This window comes from Orbicella franksi, chromosome 3 (assembly GCF_964199315.1).
Source record: "Orbicella franksi chromosome 3, jaOrbFran1.1, whole genome shotgun sequence".
NCBI lineage: Eukaryota > Metazoa > Cnidaria > Anthozoa > Scleractinia > Merulinidae > Orbicella > Orbicella franksi.
Window position 1 is genome coordinate 4284918 of NC_138147.1, and position 25745 is coordinate 4310662.

The 25745-nt window shown below is 38.2% G+C and overlaps 1 protein-coding gene and 1 pseudogene across 2 annotated transcripts; both read left to right on the plus strand.

The window, feature by feature from the left end:
* Nucleotides 1–212: 212 nt before the first annotated feature.
* Nucleotides 213–4362, plus strand: LOC145480743 (uncharacterized). The gene has a single exon (XM_081459063.1). The coding sequence runs from the start codon at nucleotides 455–457 to the stop codon at nucleotides 1178–1180; it is 726 nt and encodes a 241-aa protein (XP_081315189.1). The 5' UTR covers nucleotides 213–454; the 3' UTR covers nucleotides 1181–4362.
* Nucleotides 4363–14167: 9805 nt separating this feature from the next.
* Nucleotides 14168–20883, plus strand: LOC145480519 (cytosolic Fe-S cluster assembly factor NUBP2 homolog; annotated as a pseudogene). Its single transcript, XR_014048520.1, has 9 exons — nucleotides 14168–14177; nucleotides 14447–14584; nucleotides 16322–16410; nucleotides 16914–17024; nucleotides 17811–17882; nucleotides 18329–18419; nucleotides 18902–19007; nucleotides 19652–19716; nucleotides 20092–20883. The product of XR_014048520.1 is annotated as a cytosolic Fe-S cluster assembly factor NUBP2 homolog (transcript).
* Nucleotides 20884–25745: the final 4862 nt, after the last annotated feature.

Sequence of the window (25745 nt, forward strand, 5' to 3'; positions counted from 1 at the left end):
TTTACAGAAGAAGTCTATAAAAATATCAATCACGCCTTGCAAAAGGGTATTTGTTTGTTTACATTTGGACAGTAAGGCCCTCATTTCTCTGTATTGAAATTAACTTGTCCTGAAAGACAAAGAATGTATCACCAATAAAACCAGCAATAACAAAACAGTTAGTTTATTCAAAGAGCTTTAATTACTTTGTGTGGGAGGATTTATGGACTATATCAAGCAATATTGTATCTTTTGAGGTCCAGATAATTAACACGTGCATTCTGGGCTCTATATTTAGTGTTTTACTATCACAGAACTGCGCGCTTCCCTCTTAATTGTTCGCACGCAGCAACTTGCGAGTGCGCACTGAACGCGGATAGATTTGACCGGCTAATGATTGAAGGTGTCAGACAGTTAGGCCGGTTTGAATAGAACAACAGGTCGACTCGACAATTGCAACTGCCTTGTCCGCAAGATGAACGCGAACGATTCGAGTTCCTCCACAGACAACTCAAAGACCTCAGAGAAGATTAAGAGGCCACTAAACGCCTTCATTCTATGGTCTAAGAAGAGGAGAAGAGTCATTGCCAACGAAAACCCGCAAATGCACAACTTCGATATCAGCAGAAAGCTCGGCTTGGAATGGCAGAAGTTGTCGGAGGAAGAGAAAGCGAATTACTTTGAGGAGGCCAAGCGTTTGAAGGAAGAACACAAACAACTTTATCCTGATTACAAATACCAACCGAGAAAACGTGATAAAACAAACAAAAGGAACAAGCTTCTGCATGGAACACCGTTCCAGTTTAGCTTCTACCCTCACGACACAGCGGGGTTTTTCGATAGCAGATACCACTTCCCCATAAATGACACGAGGCCTTCCTTCCCCACGGAAACATTGCTACCTCACGCCGAACCCAGCGCAAGCAACGAAGAAATCACACACAGCTCTCACGCTAAACCAACACACACGGATCACAACCCTCATAGTGTCATTTACCAGAGCTTCCGCCCTCAATCATGCGATGGATTTGTGCCCTACAGGAGTTTGGATGCCCCGTACATGCCGTTGCGGCCCAATTTCGATTTCTCGCATCTTAATTGGTACGGTTCTTCTTCGGCGGCTGGCCGCATTGCTCCAGTACCATACTGTAGTAGGATGTACCCGTGGCACGCGGCAAGACAAACCGATTTTCACTCGTGACAATGAACAGCGCACCCCGCCGCCTTGGGTTCTCGTAACTTAAGCGGGCTTGCCCCAGAAAGGGACATATCAAGGTATAGTAGAGAAATAGGGACACTATAATCCAAACTACAGGAGATAAATTGCGAGACATTATCAAATTTATTACTGATCAAAACATCGTTGAAATTGTTAGTTTAATTGGTGAAGACACTTCTAAAGTACTTCGTGATTACTTAACTTTGACTTTGTGGGTAGCTTAATGTCTTAAAGAGACGCAAGAACGAATCCTTAAAGTAATCGCTAAACGGAAGTCGATTTTTCGGTTATAATTATTTTTTAACGTTTTTGTAAAGTACAGGAACCAAAATGCAACAAAGCACTATACATTTCGTGGAACGTTGTTAGTAAACACATCGACTTGTACAGTTTTGGCCTCAGCAGTTTTTTGTTCAGCGTTTTAGAGACTTTGAAATGGCAAAACGAAGAGAAAAGGAAAGCAGAATATACTATGTCCCAATTCGAAAACCAAAAAGCTGTTTTATTATGCTCAGTCATTTAGTTAATGACAATTCAATCTCAGTTATTGAAGGAATGATGGAGTGCTACAAAAATAACGGAAATCAGATTCTTTCCAAACCAACAACAAAGGCAGAAGAGACATTCAATTGGTACCGAACTTTACTCAGTGGCCAAACTTTGGGATGATCGGCTCAGATAAGCATCAGTAAATTTAACAGTGTAAATTTTGTGTGAAGAAAGCGGCATTACATTGAACCCAAGTGTTAAAACACGTGGCAACTAAGAAGTAATACTTCAGTATTTGGCCAGCATGTAAAAGTTGCGCAAATGTTCAACGTGCCGCGGGCAACCGCGGCAACACCCGCAAACAAAAGGGGGGAAAAAAAATCACGTTTAACTAGTTTGATTCAAATTCAGAACGTTAATAACTATATTGATTTTTTTTTTGACTGATGAAGATAACTAGTTTCGACCAGTCGGCAGGCTCAGGGCCTTTTACTTTCATTAAATCGTTTTACAGCTACAGAGTCAACAAACTACAAACACATTCTGACATGCTAAATAAAACACCATATCAGGTCGCGTTTCTGTTTAAAACAGTAGGTACTATAATAAGCCGCATTGTTTTAACCTCTATAGGGACATAAAAGCCTGTTACCAAACTCACGCTGTTTCTGAAAAGATGAACAGTATTCTCAAATGGAGGTCAAAATAAACGGGAGATCACGAGAACTTAAGAACTGTCGCGAAGAACTCCAATGACACACTTGGCGTTTTATTTGTACGTGAAGTTTGAAGTAATGAATCTTTTAGTGCACTTTACGTTGGCATTTCTACAAGAAGTTGTTGTTGGCTTTGTGGATTTATGAATCTTATAAGACTGATTTTTTTTTTTTTTTCTCAGTTCGAAGTATTATTATCGAAGCTAAGTTAAGAAATATTTTAGGCATAAAATAAAAGACACGCTTATGTTCATAGCTTGGATCCTAACTCATTGCCCTTCAGGAAGGGCAATAAGCGAATTTTACTTTATCCATTCAGAGGTACATTTGGGCAGAAAAAAGCTTTTCGTGTCTCTCAGTTTCTGAGATAATTTAAGGAAAGCTTACATGTGAGTTTAGCTCGATAACTAGTAAGGTAACAACGTTGAAGTAGGAGCTAAACGAGGAAAATTCTCTGTTTCTACTTTGCGTGGTTTTAAGTAACACCATTAAAAAATGAATTGAAGACTTTTGTTGAACAGCATATCATTTGTCTTCACAACTGTTATTCCATTGGTTCTATAATTGGAGAGAAGATTTCATCTGGTATTTCTTTCCACTCAGCTCTAGATTATTTTGTTTTTCATGATTTAATATGAGGATATAAAGTACGTTAACTCGACGCAAAGGGAGGGTTCTTGAAAACCACTTTCTGTATATTACGAAATTAGTGAATTCCTTGTTATATTACACAAGAAGTATTCTACAAAAACTTGCTCTCCTTTTAAATCGTTAGACCTTTGTAGACAAAGTTTAGATGCTTGTTAGTCAACACCATCGTTTTGATGGTGCAATTAGTTAAACACTGCACAGTTTAGGAAATTCGGTAACGAGTTAACCGCTTTTTACAAATGCACACATTGTTTACCTTTCGTCCACGGGGCAACACTGATCCACGAATTTCGTATAGATCATACTGCTCACTTATGTCTTTTACTTCCTAGTCCTTTACGAAGAAATAATGTTGTATGTGTTTCAAAGAATATATATTCGATTACTCATTATGTGTTTGATTTGATTTTTTTCTCTTTATTGCAAAACCCAATGGACGGTATCCAATGTTGTACAATTTGTGGGATACCTGTTGTATATTATTGCTTCACGCCCTTTTTGTAAGAAAATAGTGTCTGCATATTAGGGAAAGAAACAGAGATCTTTTATTTCAAAACACAGAATAACTTGTCTCTTTTGTTGTCTTTTAGCAGCTATCTCTATTGAGCCCAACTAGGATATTTAGCAATTAAGATTTTTTTTTTCATCTGGTAAAGCACTATTCACTGTGTAGAAAGACACCTAAACTGTCCTATCTCGTCGTTTGATGGCGACCGCACTGGTTGTCTCACCGGTCCAGCTGGGAGGCGGCTGTTTAAACTTTTAATTTAATTTTTAATAAAGAGTTTGAAATTGAAAGTCGAGGAGTGCGGGAACATAGTAATGTCAACGTCTCTCGGAGGCATGTGTTGATATTAAAGGTGGGGGCGAACGGGAGTTCCATAAAAGAGAGGTTGAATCAGCGGCGATAGTTGCTTAAGCGAGATTTGAAGACCACATCAAGGCGAAGGGTTTGTAAATAATCGTTTTCGGCAGCTGCAAAGCGGTGTTAAGCTGAAAAATAAAAACCAACGAAGGAGCTGGATTACTTTGATGCGATGTGGTTTTGCGGCATTAAATGTAAACACTTAACATTCTGCATGATGGTGTAAAAAAAAGAGACAAAAAAAAGTAAAAAAAAAAAAACATATACAAACGTGTTTTGTAAGTATCTATGGCCTTCAAACAAATCCTTCTTCCTCAGTATACAGATGAACAAAGATTTATTATGCATCTATAATTCTCTTTCCATGATGAGGATTTATGCCTTGACTAAAATTTTTTGCTCGTTTTTTTTTTTTCTTTCTTTAAAAAATATGGAAACACTACTCCGACCCGCGGGTTTCTGCCCGCGGCAGAAAGCTGTTTGCACCATAACTTAACCACAAAAAGACGGTCTTGCATAAACTTTCCATTGCAACCAATACTGCTAAACATGAGGTTATATGTGAATAGTTGATTTTCAACCTATTTAGTTATCATGAAATACATGTCATATCTTTTTTATTCAATGTAATATATGAAACGTTTGCTACCTTTGAGAGGGATAGCGAGAGATAAAATTACCGACTTAATTTGCCGTGTTGCACAGTCTTGTGATTCGTCAAGCCGTCCATATTTGTGATACGGGTGAATTTTTTAAAACATCTAGAGATAATCTTTATTTTATTTTTACTACAGCCCATATTGATCAGCTCAGTTTTCCGTTGCAAATTAAATTTACTGCACCCTAACTTCCCTCTCTAACCCATTTACATTGGTTAAAAATGTTAGAAATGTCATGTACTCGTAACATCAAAAGGTGGGCATAACTTAAGATACTTAGCTTAAGGCAAGTTGTTTTCGGAAGTGAAAGATGACTGTTACTAACTTTATCAGCTTTCCTTTCTGACTAGCGAAATTTTTTCTTACGCCGTTTCCTCTAAGGTCACACTTTTGGTTCATTGTTAACTCGTGGGAGATCTATTCTGTCCAAATAAAAACTTGCCAAATAATTGAACCTCAGAAATGCATATTTAGATGCCATGAATTTACAAGGTGCATTTTCGCTTCATAAGATAACACGCAGATACCAGCTTTATTTCGAGTGGGCTTAGAATTCAAGAGCCTTTTTGTCACGATAAACTATACAAACGATTGCAAGGGGAAATTGGACAGCCATGTCACTTTTAGGCAGGAACTAGCTCATATCCTTTACAAACAGCAATTTAAATTGCGTTCTCCTTTTCATAGTCTTTTTCTTTAGCTTGAAAGACTGCGGAATATTGACTAGAGACATTTGTTTTGTTTTCACGATCCTAGAAATTAATTTCCAACATATTACGCACTTGAAGTGTGCCATCGCAGGTCTTAATTAGTTATACAACAAACGCGTTTCTAAATTTATGTTTTCCGTAGAAACTTGTTTCGCAATTTTTTCGAGCTGCTACATTTTTTTGAACTGCCAAGAGCTCTTCTCAATTAAATTTGTCGGCTTTAACGAGTTGTTCAGCACTCGCCGCATACCCTTTATAAGCCTGGTTTATTGATTTTTCTTGAAGTAAGCTACACGTTTTTCTATTTTCGAGGACATGACTTGTTTTACCTGACTGCCATTTTATGTTTTGTTGCTACCTGCCACTTCGGCGAGGTTTTTAATTATGAAATAAGTGCACACCACGTCGTTTTTATTGTCAGCTCGTGAAGCAGTTTACAAATACAGCTCCCATATAGACTGGAAAGTCCGACCACCAGTTTATTAAACGTTTTTCAACATCTTTAAACAAATAGTTGAAGTTTGGGTTAGCTGCTTAGTAATAAATCTATTTCCTGTCAATTGCATGCGACAAGGTTTTTTTCACTACAATTAGTTCCCCTTAGAACTGAAAGAAAAATTACCAGATTACTGAATTAATGTGAGAACTATGATTCTTTTCGTTAGGTTTACGCAATTCACAGCTAAGCGAGTTCAATAAAGAAATACGAACGTTTCCACTGTGACATTTCAAATCTTTGATTTTCCAATCACTTTCAAGTTATCGAATTGTTTGCCATCCCTCTATTGCCCCTTGGCGAGCCAAATTTGTCACACTTATCTCAAACCTAGCATAGTAACCTTGCATCAGAGCAGCACTGTAGCCATCGATTATCGTCTTACTGCAAGATACCTCTTGATTTTGAGAAAATAAAAGCGACCATTAGCGATTATAATAACGACTTTGCTTCTTTGTGTCCCAAGTTTATTTCTTCACGAAAGCCCAAAGGTAAATAAGTGGCTATGTGGGCACGGATGTGACGGAAATATCAGCGTTGATACGAAGACTTAAACTTCAAGTAAGTACAAAAGTCGGCATGCTGAAGACATTTTTGGTAGCTAATATCACGCGTTATAACTGCTTCAAAGCAGTAAAGATGTACTTTCATTGCGTTATTCCAGGCGACAAGAATTGATTGTTAAAAGTGCCGAAGTTATTTCATTGAAGAATGAACACAAAATAACAAGGCGAAGACAAGGCGTCTCGCCGGTGCAAATGATATGTCAACAAAAGCGGTTTGAGGCCGACAAATTAATAGACGACAACGTCGTTAGCGGTGGAATAGCGTACAGGGAGAGGTAATTCAGAGGGCTTTCATTGGCTGAGAAAGGGGTTTGGAGATTATTAAAGGAATTTTCAATGAAGGTATGAAATGGGAGGTTGCATTTTACGGCGATCGAGGCTTATTCGCCGATTCTGTATTTCCAAGGTGTGTAAACATCGTATGGCATACAGCTGCCCATAAAGTAAATACAATATTCTCAATGACCTATAACTGAAGTTTCACGCAATTAAAAAGATTAGCGAATAGAATATCACCAGTACCCATGATGGGCATAAGGCGATAATTAAGCCATTGAAATGCCTTCCCGTGGGATTGGATCTTCAAACGGGTTTCCACACAATGAGGCCGGAAATTAAAATCTCCCGCGAGTAAACGAACCCTGATTCACATGTCAAAACACACTTGGTTCTTCTGTGATGTGCCTCCCTGTTAGACTATGGGAAATACAGTTGACGAACGTAAGTATTGATGCTTGGCAGCTAACGAGAAGAGCCGTTTTATTAACGGGAACAATAGACGGGACCATGACACCTGACCACCGATCCCTCACAAGAACATTGTTCCATTTGATTGACATCCCAGGTTCATATAGTAAAAGAGTTCTATACACTGAAATAAATCACCGTTACTGTTTTTTTGTTCCGAAGCTAGGATGATCTATATCAGTACACGATTCAAAAGCTTTTGCCTAGAACTTGTCTCGAACTCGATTTGCGGTAAGCTTCCTCTAAGCTGCAAATAAAGACACAAACCTCTTCAAGTTGGATTTATTGAAAGTTTTTTTCAGACATGTGCGACATCTTAAAAGAAACGAGGCCTTTTATACCCGTGACATTTAAACCATTGTTATTTGAAACTTTTGCATGTGCCGACCTCTTATTTAGTGCTGCCTTGAACAGTACATGAAACAGCAAGTCCATGAAATTCGACTGCCTTGAATTTCAAACTGAAGCAAAACATATCCACCCGACATTCTTTACTCAAATCTTTAGAAAAAGAGCTCGGGCTTCTACAGCTTAATGACATTACCATGAGTAGATTATGTTAAATTAAATCCTGTCTCTGTGAAAGCTGGACTTCATAACGAGCCTAGAGGACAATGTGAGATCAAACTGGGTTTCAGGGTAGCTTGTTTTAAAATCCTCCCTTGGCCGATTTTTCAATAGTTAAGGTTTCCTTTCAACTATAGGTCCTATAGTGATCAGCCACAGTTATTGCATACTTCTTCTTAGCTGGATTCATTTACCAGCTAACATCCTTTTATACTTTTCTAAAGGTTTTTAGACCGATTGTTTCATTTATTTCATACGGTGAATAAGAGAAATTGTAAGATCGAGCCGGACTAAGTTAAAGCGGGCAAACAAGGAAAATAGAAAGTTTCTTTCTGTAAAGCACCTCGTGTCTTCAGTCATGACGAGCACTGTACGAAGATGACATCGTAGTTGTTCCGAACAAATACGACTGTAGCACGAACACTAGATAATTGCGCAAGAAACTGCCCGGTCACAGAAAGCCTTCTTCTTTCCAACTGCTTAAATTGGAAAATTTACTGCGATGATCATTCTTCACTTTCATCTACAACCGCAGTTCAAATATGAATTATTTCATATATACTCCACATGATTTAAACATAGGCACGCGAGGCGTGCAAGAGTTATTTTTTGGGAATTAGAAGCCCCTGGAGGTAGCAACACTCAGTGGACTCTTAACAGTTATGAGAAGGTTAATCCAACAAGTTTGTTTGGTTACGATGTTCTCGTTGACGTCGTCGCCGTGGTTTGCCTAAGCTCCCTATTATATTATCTCCAGTTAGTTAAGTTTCAATTTTTCTCAATCTAAGAAGGATATTCTGTCAATTTTAGCGTTAATGAGTTCACATTGACTTTGTGACCTTGATACTATGACATGGGTTCTTGTCTCGACCGCTGGGTTAAGGGAGCGAAGGCTCAGGTACTAGCTTTAAGTTTGTCCTACGCGGGCAAATTATCTCGAACAATAAATAAATATGGAGTTAGTTTAAATTACAAGGAAACAAAAATAATCAAACGTGCGCACTCTCTGAACGCAACTCGTGTATTCATATGCAAGATTTACAGTAATTTAACTATAAAACATTGCGATAAGACAAAAGTTAAAACCATCACGGTTAAAAACTCTAAAAACTGTAAAAAACTCTGAAAAGCGACGACGTTTCGACGTTTACTCAACGCCATTTTCAAGTTTAATAGTGTTTTATTGAAGTCTCTAAGGATTTGTTTTGTACATTTATATTCAAATAACGTTTTCTTATTCATTTTGACTTGAAAATGACGTTGAGTAAACGTCGAAACGTCGTCGCTTTTTAGAGTTTTTTTTACAGTTTTTAGAGTTTCTAACCGTGATGGTGTTAACTTCTGTCTTATCGCAATGTTTTATAGTTAAATTATTGACAAAGCCTATTCTTTTAAGATTTACAGTATTGTTGATATTTCTGAAATGTTATAGAGTATCGTATTCTAAGTAAAAAATAGTTTTTGGGGGTTTGACAATTATGCATTGAGAGGTTTTCGGCCTTCTTAGTACTCTCCGAAACCGAAGGATAACGACTCTTGAATGACAGAATAATCAACAAAGGACCATGAACTTCGGTGTTACGACATCCGAACGGATGGTCAAGTCGGAAACTTCCGTCGATTTCTGCGGATAGGAGGAAAGCGTTAAGGGAGTGTTTGATCACCCATTGATTATGATTGATCGTATTTTGCTTGGATCATGGCATTAAAAATTATATGTATGTACCTCGTGTCTTAAAATAGTCTTTTGGAAAACCCGTTGGAAGGCAGGGTTCTCAAATTGTTAATGGTTTCAATATTCAAATCAGATTTAACCGCTTAATCGTAGTTAAGAAAGTGTCTGTCTCCTTGTTTCGTGATTCATCAAATCCCTTTGGCCGAATGTAGAGCGATTTGATTTCGTGGCTTCGCGGTATCTTCCTACGCGACCACGTGAGTCTAACACTTGTGGCAACGCCACGGATCCAAAGCCCCGTTTTCCCGCGCTTTTAAAGTCAACATAACGTAATGCGGTCAAAAGCGAGATGAAAAATGCACCAGTATGGTTAGAAACTAACGCCAAGGGAATTAAGAGGCAATCAGTGGTCTCTGAAGTAATACTTTGCCTGTTATGTAAATGATGCAATGAAAACTTAAACGCACTGATTTGATACGTTACAAAACTTATTATTAATTCCTTGCTATGCGCGAGAAATTCACACATTTAATAATGAACTTCAAACTTAACGACGCAGTTTCCTTTGTCCATGCGCACCTTAGCCAAATTTCATTTCAAATTTCTCAACCGATGTTTAGTTCAGTTTGAGCTGTACCCACTTCGCGTCAGGTTTGCTGACTTTTAGCAATGCGAGCGAAGCTTTAAAAGGATACAGCGAGTTTTATTTAAACATTGAGCATTTCATTTCACGTGAACCTGAGTTTCTTGAAGCTTTGAGACGGAAAGTTCGCTTCACAAGGTGGCAACATTCCTTCTAACGGTTTGATTCAAGCAACGCTGGGCTCTGTGGTGCTCACCACTTGGGACATTTCAGAACTGTACTGTAGTAATCTTTAGTAGCAACCGACAAACAGAATAATCGATGCTGAACGATGCAATCAGCGTTAATTCCTTCTTCACCGGTGAGACATTTAGATACAGTCACTATGTTGAAGTATGCGGAGACAGATAAGAGAGGCAGGGCAGTGGAAAAAGCCTTCTTAATGGTAAGTAAGAATTTCTCATTCTATATAATCAGCAAATAGATTGAACTTTATTCTAATGGCATTTCTGAAGATTTTTTGGTCATATGATATTTCAAAGACTAAGCAGTCTCTTAGTTAAGAAAGTAACTCTCAGTGACTTTCGGGCTCCACAACAATTCAGAATACCAGCAAAAACTCATTGTTTAATTTTCCTAGAAAAGCTTCAACACCAGTACCGTGGAACAGTGATCTGAAAATTATATTAAAATGCTTGAGTTAGAAACCGAGTGTATGGAAAGCAGTTACTTTATCCAAGAAGGCGACTCTCGTACATATACACATATATTTACCCTTACACTCTTCGTAAATAAGCTTCAATTTTCATAAAAACTCTTTGTGATAAGACACGAAGAGACCGAAGACAGCATGTAATTATAAAACGTTTAAACGTAGTTTTCCTTTGTGAATTACTAATCTAAACACCTACTTTTCTCTTGATTAGTCCTTGAAGCGCTGATTACTGTGCAGTACGTACATGACATGCATATCGGTGTCGCAACCGCAGCAGTCTACTGATCATCAGCCTGGTTCAGTTGTGGCTTATAAGGATCCATACTGTGGAAAAACTCAAATGATTTCTGGCCGGAGAAATGGCTCGGACAGTGGGATGGAAAGCGGCAAAGTCTTTCATGAGAGCAACCCGACTATGGAAAATTCTGGTAACGATAGGATAAGTTATTAAGGATAGAGGTAACGACTTGTTTCTTAGAAAAATCCAGTAAGATGGAATGCGGAAAATTATTTCAGTCCTGAGAGCAACCCGGCTGAGGACAATTCTGGTAATGATAGGATAAGTAAATAAGGACACAGGTAACGACTCCGGTTTCTTAGAAAAATCCAAGATCAGTGCTAGAACAAGCTAATAAAACGTCCATTTTGAAATCGGAATGATCTCAGAAGGCAATCACGCATTCCTAAGCTGGGTGGAGAGTTTCGTGCGCTCCTCTTAGTGCTTGTTTTACTTTCACGTCCAGAGGGGTGGTAGCAGTCGAGAGGTCGACTAGTCATTCCGTGCTCGCAAGTTGGAAACCTATCCTGTTGGACACAGCACGCAGGTATCATGAGTACCATGCGACAATCCACCGGAAGCATGAGTCTGGATGGAGTGTCGGAATAGGGTGGTTGATTTCTGACCGGGCCTGTACTGCCTCAGCGCTTCTGACTTCATATGTCCTCATATGGACCCCCCGAGGTCTGTGTCTGTATTTCAAGCTGGGTTTGCAGGCTGTCGTTTCTGTTTTCTGTTTTTTGTTTTTTTGTTCTCTGCAGTCAAAAGTCTAAAAGAATTAATAAACACTTGATCCGGGTTTTTCGAGGGCTAGTCGGTTGTTATCAGTAACTTGGAGGAAGGAAGAAATGTGGACACAATATGCGATTGTATGATCACCCTCGAATGGAGCAGATGAACATCTATTTCCTGTTTAACTTTTTGAGCTTTAAGCAATTAATGTTCCTATACAACAACAATGCCATTGGCTATTGAACTGATATTACATTTTTTACCTCTAGAAGCACCGATAAGGGAGGTCAGGAGTAGTTTGTATGTTGAATTATTAATGCTTCACCCAATGCATGCCATGGATAAAGACTGGTTTGGAGTCTTTTTTACATCAAAGTGGACAAGTGTGCTTAGGCAGCGTTTGCACGTTGTCTTTCTATTTTCTGCATGAAGAAGAAATATTCAGTTATTGGGTTAATCGAGAATGAGAAGAACTTCTTCATGAAAAGAAAATTTATGGATAGTGCTGAAGTTACGCTAAAATTTGTGGGGTTGTAGTTAAGTTACTAATTATTTTCTTTTGCTGTTTCTAAACAGTTTATTGACTTGTTGTAAATTACATAAGGCAGAAAAAAGTTGCTTGCTGCGTCCTTGCGATGTTCTCTACGATGAAGCTTGTGCGATTTCCTAGCCTCAACGAACAAAGAACTTGGCTAATATCCAGCCCTCTTGACCTTACGCTTAGTCAATAACCTATATGTAATTCTAGGTTGGACTATGTAAAACAATGGGGAATATCTAATTATGTATGGTTCTGTAGGACTTTGTAAGCAGGTTTTGAATGATATTGTACTTTAAAGTTTTATCTGGAATGTTAATCAAACTTAAAGTTTGGTTATATATGGTTATATGAGTTTACTAAGGATTTTGTGTTACTATCAGGAAGATGTAGGGCTCTCCGTAGGGCTATATCAGCTCAATTGTATGAAAATGTATTGTTATGTAGAGCTATATAGGCCTGTGTGTGGCTATGTCAAGCCATTTAGGGCTGTAGAGTCTTGGCATGCGTGAAAAAAGCTCTTTATGACTATTTCTAACTTTTGGTTGGGCTTAGGCCACGTTTATTCCAGACTCAATCGAAGCCTTGTCATGGGTGTTTGCATCCTTCGAAGTGTGCCTAAACGCATTGCAGAACTGGAAATGAAGACAGGAACTCACTCACGGTATCAGTCATTATTTACTCGTTCGATCTTTTGTGACCTTCGGAAAACTTCGGACATCTTGGGTAACCTTCGGTAAATCGAGCACTGTCGAAGAAGTTAACCTTTGGAAATCCGCCTACTGGTTAGGCGTAAACTGAAGAGCATCATCTTCGGTAATCTTTGATAACCTCCGGGAAAATCGAACACTGTTGAACATCTTCGGAAATTCGACTAATTCGACAAATCGAGCTCTGTCAAAGCATGTGCAGAATATCTTCGGAAATACGACATATATGGAATATCGAACATCGTCGAAGAAGGCAATCTTTGGAAATCCGACTAATTCGGCAAAGAGAACATTTTCGGTAACCTATGCGAAAATCCGAGTAATTCGGAAAAATCGAGTACTCCCAAAGAAGACAATCTTCGGAGATGCGACTAATTCGGCAAATAAAACGAACAGTGTCGAAAATCTTCGGAAATCCAATATTCCGCAAGTCGAGCTCTGGAAGTATGTGCGGACGAATATCTTCGGAAATCCGACTGGTTCGGAAAATCGATTTACTGCCAAAGAAGAGCATCTTCGGAAATCCGACTAATTCGGCAAATACAGCATCTTCGGTGGCCTTCGGTAACCTCTAGAAAATTCGTACTTTTTCGAACTTCTTCGGTAATCCGACTATTTCGGCAAGTCGAGCACTGTCTGTTGCTTTCGAGTGGTATACCGCGGAATATCCCACGAGACACTTGTATTCTCTCGATATACACACGCGCCTAAGGCTTGTGTTTATACCGAAAAAATTTAAATGACCCGTGGGATATAGTTATTCCAGAAGGGGTCACTGTTCCGCCGTTTTGTTACTTTCCAGTAGCAAAATTCGTACGTTATCCATGTCATATGGACTGGAGCCCAAAAAACTCAACACAAGCAAGTAAGTGGTAGGGCTAAAGCCCTTCCTCCTCCCTCGCGGTCCCTGATTTCATTTGGGGTTTTGAACATATCTTTCAGTAGCCTGAAATGTCAGTCATCTCCCACCCTCAGCTTAATCCCCGGGCGATTAGGCTGGATGGTGGAAGATGACTGACATTTCAGGCCACCTCGGAGACCCAGGGGCAGTTAGTCGGGACGACGCGATGTTTTCGGGCGAAATTTTACGTCTTGATGTAAACTCTCGCCCGAAAATATCGCGTCGTCCGAAAATGTCGCGCCGACTAACTGCCCCTGGGTGTCCCAGGATGACCTTTTTTTTCAGCTACAGAGCGGGCCTACAGAGCAGCGGGAAAGCTTCTTGAGCCGACTGTACGCGAGGATGACCAGCAGTTTCCATCTCAAATTCAAGATGGCGGACGGTGAGTACTGTCGTGCAACGAATGTGTTACTTAAAAAATTGCTGTTTGCATTAAGGGTGTATACATTATTTTTTCTTTAAAGTAAGACTACATGTAAGCAGAAGTATAAGTCCTTTTTTGTTATTTTTTTCGAATGAAACTCCAGCCTCCTACACGGAAAGGCTTAATATATTATTTGCATGCTTAGCGACGTTGTTAGAATTGTCCTCTCTTTCCAGAGTCCGAGTAATTCTCACTTATACAATGTGCTTTTTGTTCGTAAATTTCAGGTCAGTCGGAGCGAACTCTTGAAGAAATGTTAAAATCTATCAAGCACGTGATTCTTGTTTTGTCTGGTAAAGGAGGAGTTGGTAAAAGTACTGTTTACGACACAGATAGCATGGAACCTCTACGACAAAGGAAAGAAGGTAAGCTGAAATCTTTGCGTTCTGTCGACTTATGGTTTACATTTCTACATTTACCCGTATTAAGGACGGTTGCGCGAAATGTAAAAAAATGGGGCGTCACCGACTTCGTTTTGGAGAGAACATCCCCAGAAGAACACCCGAAATCTGAAATAATCGGGCTTCGTTAGCGAATAACGCCACAATGTCTGTAAGCCCAAAATATTGCAATTAGATCTTTGAAGTGAAATGTTCTCTGCCAAATGTTGTTTAAGGTAATTCCTCTGAAATAAAAGTGACAATAGAATTTTTTTCAAACTTTGTCTACTGAATATTTATCATATGAGAACTTCAATTTTGAAATAAAAATGGGGGGGTGCCCATGCTCATTAAGGAGCAGCGAAGCATTGAAAACGCCCCATTTTGGCATTGTTCAATGCTTGTTATAAGAACACATTCCCAGTAATAGTAAAATCTTTGTGAGTCCAGACTCACGAGAACACGCATTAAACTACAGTCAGTACATTGCGTCAGACACAAATAAGCATTTTAAGTTCGATTCAGACAGAAAGCTAAATCCTAGATTTAAAAAAATGAACCAAATTTCTTGATATGGTTACCAAACTGCAAAATAGAAAAGACCACAGTGTATCTGCTATTTTCTTTATTTATTCAATTTTCAGTGATAGAAATTAGTTCAGTCTTTTCTCATGCAAAGCTTATGATTAGTTGATTACAATGACTGGAAAAAAAGGTGGGGTTCCCGTGCTCGTTAGTGAGCTATAGCCATTTTTCAACTGACAGAACTCAATATGAAGGCAAATCCATCATGTTTTCAAGATGCGTGTGCACGAGCATGCGCTAACTGACGCCATAAATTATGCGCAGTAAGGATGCATGATGCAAATGTGAGGAATCACCTTAAGGGGACCTATTAAGTGAATTTACTCAACTGGCGAGGTTCCTTAATGAACAAGTTCGCATTTAGCGACCATAGTTTCATGGACCTGGCAGCCACAAGATGGCAGGATTCGATATCCCGTGGACAGAAATCTTAAATTTTTTTTAACTTCCCACATTCATTTTTTGTTCATTTTTGGACAATGTGGAGATATTTGTTAATAAAATCTGTTTCTGGAAAGAAAAGTAGGGGTTGCCAAACATCCAAGATCATTAAACCCAGCCAAAGCTATGGCAATAGCCTTCTGCCCTATCATTGTTCATTTTATAGCCTGCATGACAGGCCGTAGAAGGGGAGGGAAAGGGTCCACGTAGGCTATTCATTTTATTACTTAGTGTGTGCTCTCATGCATAACATGATGTGTGAATTTGCGCACACAGTAAGGACGTGCAGAAACAATTAGGGCAAATGTCCTTAAGTCATTGATTCATATGCAGTGGGAAGGGTTGCATGGGGGGGAAGCTTTATTGGATGATTTTCTACGTTTGGGATAGGTCTTGTTTTCGTGTTTTACATTTGGGAGCGAGATTTGTTATCAGAAGATTTATAGTATTGGCCACATGATGTGTGAACTGGTGACACTTAGGGAAAAATCCTGTCTTGGATTAAAAAATGTTCACTTTGCCTTCCTCCCAGCACCTTCTGTCTTTCTCCCCCTTACCCCAGAGTCACCCCAGTGAAAATCTGTGGATCTGCCTCTGGTAGCAAAGAAGTGTCTTCAAGAATGTATTGTTACAGGCTGCCGTACTACCTTGATCACAATAAATGGCTAATCTTTGTGTTATCTCTTTATCTTCCAGCTTGGCATACTGGATGTTGACATATGTGGACCAAGTATTCCAAGGATGATGAATGTAGAGGGAAAAGATATACAGCAGTGTTCTGCTGGGTAGGTCATAATATAAAGGATCATCTTCTGAAGCCATTCCGTGGGAGCCAATATTAACTAAATCATGCATATATACTGTATACAACTCTCACACTTGTGTTTGATGTGTAACAGTGAAAGAGTGTCTATGACCTTTAGTGGCTCATTACAGGAGAATTCCTTATATCCAGTTTGATGGCAAGAAACTGATTTGAAGTGTTGCGGCTTCTCCTGCATGGAATGCTGGTCTGTCAGGAACCAGTACCCCACTTCTTTGGAACTTTTGTGGGTGAACGTGCTTGATCTTGGGAAGTTTTTTATTTCGTAGAATTTAGATTACCTGCAGTATAAATGCATCAGACGTGTGTTTTAATTATCATACTTTTCATGTACATACTTCACTTTCTAATTTTTTTTTTATAAGATCAGCTGATATGTTATTGACATCATAACTTGCCTATGTTTTTTGCCAAGGGTGTTTACTGTAAGTATTTTCTAAAGATCACCTGAACCTTTCTTTTTAGTTTGGTTCCAGTTTACACAGACAAGGACCAACGACTGGCTGTTATGTCAATTGGTTTCTTGTTATTAAATAAGAGATGATGCCGTTGTGTGGAGAGGACCTAAGAAAAATGGTATTTATTCATTTATACTCTTCACTTACATATTTTTTGACTTACCTTGACCTGTTCAAGCTTGTTAATCAAAGCTAGATCTGAGTGTCTCATCATCAATGAAACTGACTACTGAAATCACTTCAAGGAGCTATGCCACCACATATTGAGTAATTTTTTGTGAAATGCACAATTTAATTACCTTAGTTTAAAATGTAGGAAACTTCAGGTAGCTATTATTAGGCTTTGTTGATATTGAGCAAACAATACTTAATTTTCTTTTTTGGGGGCAGTATTATGTCTAGTTGATATATATTACAAAATTTCTCAAAATACAATTAAATAGCTCAGTTGGTAGAGCACTGCACTGGTATTGCAGACGTCATGGGTTCAAATCCCATTCAGGCCTGATTTTTTTTTTTCAGGCTTTAATTTCACAACTGCTTAAGTTGTGTGCATAACTGCGATGATCAATCATGTCTTCAAAAAAAATTTTATGTGACACCCCCAGCTGGTCACCACTGGATCCACAGTGTAACTATTTGTACAAAGTTATGCAAATTCTTTCGAAAATACTGTGGCTTTTCTGGGCTTTTGAATGAAAGGAAAATGTTTGAAATCAGCAAAATGTTTTACGACTATTTTAAAACAACTTTGTTCCAGGCCAGAGCACCACTGTCTGCAATGCACTTTTATTAATGATTTCTAAAATGGAGCAAATTCTGTAGAGTGCTACAAACATTTTGATGTTCCTATAGACTTTCTTGAGTTCTCAAGTGACAGTTACCGGTTTGTTTGTTTTTTTAGCAATGATCAAGCAGTTTCTATCAGATGTATGTTGGGGTGACCTGGATTACCAGCTTATTGATACACCTCCAGGTATGACGACTGTGTAAAATGTTATTTTCAGAGGCTTGTGATGTACTGTTGTGTTAGGTACAGTGGCCCAGTGGTTAATGTCGTACACTGTAGATCAATAGATCTGGATTCAAAGCCCGTTCATGGGTCTTTGTACTGCATTTTTAGGTGAGAGACTTGACTGGCAATGCCTTCCATCACATAGGAGGAGAAATGAGTACTAACAAGTTGCTGGCCAACCTGAACTGCAAAAATACAGGGATATGAGGAGATATCCACCAGTAGGCCAGCTCCCCATTAAGGACATTTAAGGGAATACAATACTCCATACTGCGAGACTGGAGTTGGAGTCAGAGCAGATATACTCTTAACTTTGTTGATAGTAAAATCATGCACATTCATTTTACAGTATGCAGTGTAATCCTATCATTATTGCTCTGTTCTAAGATTGGTTTTGTTCAATCCAGGAACATCTGATGAGTACATAAATGATTACAGTTAGTAGAAAATCTGCGACATTACAATCCAGATGGAGCAATTTTGGTCACTACTCCTCAGGTATGCATATTAAAGTATATTATTTTATAATAACCGTTCTATAATTAAATGCTGTCAATTATTAGGAAGGCTTATTTTGATTTCAGAAAGTTTACACTCGCTTAATATGTGTCTGTTGTGACTAATACATTGTTAATTTAGCCGTAAGAGCATTGAGGAAAGGCCAGCTTTTCACTTAGACATTTACTAGCCTTTTAATAGTCAATCAATTCAGGTGAAATCGAGCCTAATCATTGTTTGGCCAAAACCTAAGATTAGTTTAGTATCAGTTGATTGGCAAAATTGGTCTCCAGTTCTGAACTTTTAACCCTCATTTTTTCCCTTTTGTTCTCAATGAAAGAAAAATGTCAGCAGTTGTTCCTGGGCATGGGATAACTCTCCATCTTCAATTGCTTAATAAAAGATTTGCAAGAAATTTACCAGAATGAACTAGTATGTAATATATTGATGGATTTTTCAATGACATTCCTGTTGTTTCTCAGGGTGTGGCAGTGTCTGACGTCAGGAGAGAACTAACATTCTGCAAGAAAACTAAAATCCCAATCCTAGAGTGGTGGAGAACATGAGTGAATTTGTCTGTCCTCATTTGTAATGTAAGTGTTAGCCTCCTAATACAGATGCTCTTTGCAGGAAACACTGAAAGCGGTACTCCCATATATGGGCTATATAGGTTTGTGTCATGGGGTAGGATATAGTTTTTGAGGTTCTCAATCCTTAAAATAGGGTATCATTTTTGCTCCTGTTGACATTAATTGTGCTCACGGTGTGATCCTTAGACAGGTTACCTACCTAAATTGTGTCCGCTAATATTGCAATGCGTAAATGCCCGGCCAAACAGAAAATAAGTTCTACACTTGATGCTTTTAAACTTCCAGTGTCACAGAAGTGAAATACAGTTGACCTGTTGGTGCCATTCATAGTTTTTGTTTTTTCCTTGAATTGGATGTCATTTTTCTTGGATCGGGCCTTAAACAGGGTATCAGTTTCTTTTGTTTCATCCCTAAATAGGGTCAGGGTTTTAAGTCTTTTCACTGCACACCTACAGTATCTGGGATTGAGGAAACATTGCCAGACAAGTCCATGCAAAATGCATGTGTGGAGGAGGCTTTTCCTTTTCATGATTTAAAGAGAATATTTAATACACTATGACTTGTTGTATTTTTGACTGTTATAGTGTACCTTCATCTAGTTCATAGTATGAAATAATATTTCACTTTCTTTCCTTTAAAAATGTACAAATTTGTTTCAAAAGGAGGAGGTGAAGCTTTGGCAAAGAGCTGCAATGCTCCATTTTTAGGTAAAAATACTTACTAACATCAGTGACTACACAGGAAGGGGGATAGAGGGGTAGGGGGCAATCAAGATCATGTTTCATGGAAAATGGTCTTTTCACCATTTATTACACTTGTCTATATTAGTGTTAAAAAAAAACAAGCAGGGAAGTATATTGTTTGGAAATGCAAAGGTCTCATTTGCTGGAAGCTTAAGGAATGTCAACCAAATTCTTTGTTGTGTCAAGCTTATCACAAGGGGTCATTGCAAATTGCAGACAATTCTCACTGATGTGATGTGTTCAATTTGACATTGAAATCAGTGAGTTTTCGCAGAGGAGAGTCTTCTAGCTATATCTTGCTTTCAGCTCTTGAAAAAATAGTTTTTTCCTTCTTTGTAGGTTCTATTCCACTGGATCCCAGTCTAACGCAATCCTTAGAAGACGCCAAGCTGTTATTGACTTGTTTCCTAACTCACCAACACTAAATGCAGTAGACGTAATCACTTCCAAACTGTTAGAATTGGAAAGCAATGGAGATCAGTGATTGAAGGAACAAGTACATTTTTTCAAAAAATGGTTGTTGAGCATGTGGCATTTATACAGTTGGACAAATGTGACTGAGATGGCCAAGTGTTCAACCACTGGTTTCTCCTTACAGTGCCAGTCCCTTATCAATCAAACCAGTGATGAGAATTACGGCAATCATCAATCAAGCCCTGCTCTAGTCATTAATTAAGGAAGAAAACTAACATAGAAAAATATGGCTTCGCCTCTCTGGACGATTTTGCCACTCACTTAAACCAAGCATTGCCTTGTTGTTGGGGCATATAAACCATGCGTAATAGCCTCCTTCACAAAGTTCTACTTGTAAAGCAAGAAAGTATGATTACTGAACAGCATCTTGAATTGGGAAAAGCTTCATTTGAATTTTCCTTTGATACATAGTTACATAGTATATGCGACTTCAAGACTTGTTTTGTCTGTGACCTCTTCAGGTGGTCACCAGTAAAGATTTGAATTTTGGATGACTTCATGTAACCATGCACGAAAAATATAACTTGATACCAAATAATAACAACCAACAATAATATAACCAGATAGAAACAATAATAACAAGATAGAAATAAACCAGTAAATAAATAAATAAATAAATAAATAAATAAATAAATAAATAAATAAATAAATAAATAAGTAGACTGAAAAAAAAATGCAAATTAGTTATAGTTTAACTTGTGGTATCAAGGTTTATATTTCATGCATGGTTACATGAGGTCACCTTGGATTTAAATCTGTTATGGAGACCAAATTAAGAGGTCATGGACGAAACTAGTTTTGTAGTTGTATATATTACTGTAACTGTGTGTTGAAATAAGATTTGAATGCAGTTTTTCCCTATCAAGGTGACGTTAAATGATTGTACCTGAATTTTGATAAGCAGACTGATGTTGCAGAAGTGATTTATGATCAGAAAAACAATTTGAATGAGGTCTTTCCTAATCCAGATTGTTGCAAATCATAATTTTACACGGCCAATAATATACCTAAGATTCTTTGGTCAGAAACTCATAAAATGTTGCAGCTGAAAGGTCAACAAAAAAAATGGAAATAAATGCAAGTGGTACTGCCTCAGTTATCTGCATGGTATTTTGCGATTGTAAGAATTGCATTAACAATCAACGTTTGAGTTACTTTTACGTGTAAGAGAAATTAACACGGAGACTCCATATTTCCAATTTTGTTTTTAATTTAGTGTGTTAGTGTGCAAGCGTGTCAATACAAGAGTTATTTTTTTGTGAATAAAAAGCCCTTGGAGGTAGCAGCACTCAGTGGACTCTTGACAATTATGATAAGGTTAATGCAACAAGTTTGTCTGGTTGTGATGTACAGCGAAAAAGAAAACATTTTAAGAATTTGGTTTACCTTAGGAAATGTGATATTAAGCCTACTTTATGAGATCTGATTTTAACAATCGATCAGTGACTTTGTTTATTAGAACTACATGGAACTGTTCCCAGCCAGACAGCTAAACATCATGCAGTCTGCAAAAACGGCAGATTGGTTTTGATTCTGGATAATTTTTCCAACTCATTTTATAACAACAACCAATTTAAGTAATATATAGAGTTAGCAAAGCCTAAAAGCAGAGCTCCTGATTACAACAATTTAACCTTGCTTGAGCCTGGGATCCAATTGAAAACCTGTACCTGGGCAGTGGTCAACTTAAAAAAACACGTGACCTCAATGAGCTCTAAAAACGAGCCTGCGATATGGTCAAGTGATACTGGTCAGTGCATGCCTTGTTTTGACAGGTATAAATTGAATATAACATAGATACCCAATAGCAAAGATGTATGCTCTAACCCTCCCCCCTCATGATCTCTAAAGGAAAAGCCTTGGGAACTAGGTTGTTGTAGAGTGACATTTCACATTGATTTACATGGAGGGTGCGTACGGACGAAGGTACGTACGGACAATTACGTGACAACCAAAATATTTTGGCTCGATGGGTTACTGCTAATATATAGATTTAGACCAGCCTAAAAGCGTAGCTCCTGGGCCGGGTTGTTCAGAGCCAAATTAAACTAACCCAGGAAATGGTATAATTTTGTTTTGAGTTTTGTAACGCGAGTTGTAAACTTGAGCCCACGATAAGGTAACGTAATACTGGTCAACGGATACCTTGTTTTGACAGGTGCCAATTGATCATGACATGGATAATAATAATAATAATGATAAATTCGAATGTCGATAACTTCGATAACTTTGGATGTCCAATATCAAAGAAGTACACGGCAAACCATGGCTGCATGTCTCTGTCAACCTATTATTTGGAGTGTGGCCGCCATGTTGCGCGACTCAGTCGTCGTCGTCGTCGCTGTCGTGCGTACGCGTCCACGAGCAATACCGCTAGCCATGATAACCATGAGAAAATCAACTCATGGGTTTCCTTTTCTTTCCTATATGAGTATGGGGCTCCGCTTGGCGGCCCTTCGGGCCGCCGAAACTCCGCTATAACATCGTCATGCAATAACACGGTCTTATTCTGTTTCCAGCAATGATCGTAGTGTTTTTAAGTTTTGATATTCCACAAAACCAGTTCAAATTAGATAATATCAATATCAAAACCCATAACATAGGCACGAGAGGCGTGCAAGAATTATTTTGTTTGTGAACTAAAAGTGTCGGAGATAGGAGCATTCATGAAACTGTTTACAGTAATGATTTGGTTAATTTGACAAGTTTTTTTGGTTGCGATGTACAGCAAGAAAGAAACTGGGAATTTATGATGTACACACGATGTTACATCGGCAATGGTAAGATAACTAAATAGTAAGCCATAAAATTTTTGGTTGAACAAACTACAGCAATCTGACACGTCTCCAGATTAATGTAGATACCATCTTATTTTCTAACAGGCTATTATTTGATTCTTTCTTTGATACAACCCACACTGTGATTGGTGAGACACGTGCACATGCATAACTCCCTCACTTACCGATCACATAGCTCTTCCAACCCCCAAGAGGAATTTTTGGTCAAAAATACTCAAGTTAAGAGAACTTTTCGCATTTTATACAAGTCGTGAGGTTACCCTTTTTACACAACACAACGCAACAACACTACTTCACCGAAAATAGAAAGAAAGAGAAAAAAGCCTCTGACACATTGAAAGTCTGATTTAATTAAACTGCACTTTAACTTGGTGCCACGCAGTTTTCAAAGAACATTTGAGAAGTTTTGATACTTTTTACCTCTAAAAATATCAGACTGAAAAGAATGTCATAAAATGCCCATCAGAAAAAAAATAAACTGCTACTGCAGAGACGTAAAAACCGTCCAGAAATGAATTTACTCCAATATAAAAAATCAAAAGTGTTAAGTTACCATTTGTAACTAAAGATACCAATCATCTTATGGGAAAGAGTGGTGACGATTCGTCAGCTCTAATTGAATTTACTCCCTTGTAAGAAACAAGAGTGTCGAATTACCCTTTGTAACTAAAAAATGAAAACATCTCGTTATATTCGCATGCAACAAGAACAAAACAGTCGTCACCTGCACTTACTGTTGTAAACGTTAGAACTGTCTCAAATCTAAATAGTCTCGTCTCCTCTAACACATGTCCTAAGAACTAGAAGCGACGATTCGTGACCTCTAATTGAATTTACTCCTTGTGAAAAACAAAAGTATCAAGTTACCTTTCTAACTAAAACAAAAATATTTCGTGCCATTTGCATACTACTAACTCAGGAACTGTTTCAAGTATCAAGGCTCATCTCGTTCAGTCCTTGTGTTTAATACAATAAAACGCTCAAGGCTTCATATACCTCACTTAAGTTATCTTGAATAAAAAAAAAATTCCTTTTTCTTCAACTACAATTCGTGTTGGTTATTCATGTGAATAAGCGAAAACCTTGATAACATTCAAGAGAAAAGATTTAGTTTCATTAAAACGTATCTTCTCATTCCAGTAGTAAACAAGAACCATTATAATTGTAAAATCGTCACAGAATTAGATCTTTTAGTTCGGTTGACCAAATTAATCGTAGTCTCTTCGCTTTTCACATTGAAACTTATCAATGGATGCTGAAATTAACGACACGCCCGGAACACTCATTGCGAACTCTGCAGCAATATTTAGGTTTCAATAAAACACGCAAACGATTTGAACCTGATCACAACCTCTTCACATTCCCAGTAGTGCATTCCGTCCCCCCTAAAATACAATTGATCCTATCATAGAAACCACATCATCTTGTTTTTCATTCACATCTTAAACCTAGTAGTAGACTCAATTCAAAAATTACACTTATCTGATGGGAAAAGCTCACCCTTCATCACATGCTCGTAGTTATATGCAAACACTATGTTTCTTTGACTGATTATTTAGTTGCAGATGATTATCAACCCCGCCCACAAAATCTTCAGCCTAACCCACAAAAAATGTCGAAGTAAGCCCAATATATGAATACTTCCTCCTCTTTTATAGAATAAATATGGCCGCTCTGAACTGCATTGAGATCAAATCTTCTCACATACCATTTACCTTTAAAACAAGAAATTTAATTGGCTGCTTATGGCAGATCCAATCTGATTGGTGTGACATACATACATCTCTCACTCACTCACTCACTCACCCACCCACCCACCCACCCACTCACCCACTCACTCACTCACTCACTCACTCACCCACTCACTCACTCACTCACTCATCCAGTGACCCGTCCATCATGACATACCCCGACAGGCCGACTAAGAGGTATTTTTTTTTCCCAAAAAAATAACCCAAAAATGATTTCCACTTAATAGCAATTAGGAATGTGTCATTTTATTATATTGAATGTTTCAGTTGAAAAAGCAATCCGCCGAAACTAATTCGTAAGCGGTTAGCGCTCCGTATTGCGAAATTCAGACTGTTCAGGGAACCAATCACTGTTCCTTCCTTCATCCAAGACCACGTGATGAATAGTTGTCACTGAACTAGCCCGAGCTTCCTATTGAGGAAACACAGTGATGATCTAAGTGGTTCGTATTGCAAAACTAAGAACACTTACGACCAATTCAAAACTTAGGCAAGAGTTATTTTTTTTCTGTGAAGTTTTGGAGATAGAAACATTCATGGTAGAGTAATGATTTGGTTAATTTGACAAGTTTTTTTGGTTGCGATGTTACATCGGTCATGGTAAGATAGCTAAATATATAGTAAGCCATAAAATGTTTGACTGAACAAACTACAGTAATCTGACACGTTTCCAGATTAATGTAGATACCATCTTATTTTCTAACAGGCAATTTGATTCGCTCTTTGATACAACCCGCACCGTGATTGGTGTGACACGCGCACATGCATAACTCCCTCGCTTACCGATCACATAACCCTTCCAGCCCCCAAGAGAAATTTTTGCTCAAAAATACTCAAGTTAATTTAGAGACTTTTTCGCATTTTATGCAAGTCGTAAGTTTACCTTTTTACACAGCACAACACAACACTACACAACTTCACCGACACTAGAAAGAAAGAAAAAAAAAAACCTCTGACACGTTGAAAGTCT

Coding starts and splice junctions, on each gene's coding strand:
- LOC145480743 (XM_081459063.1), top strand. CDS start 455: ATGAACGCGAACGATTCGAGTTCCTCCACAGACAACTCAAAGACCTCA.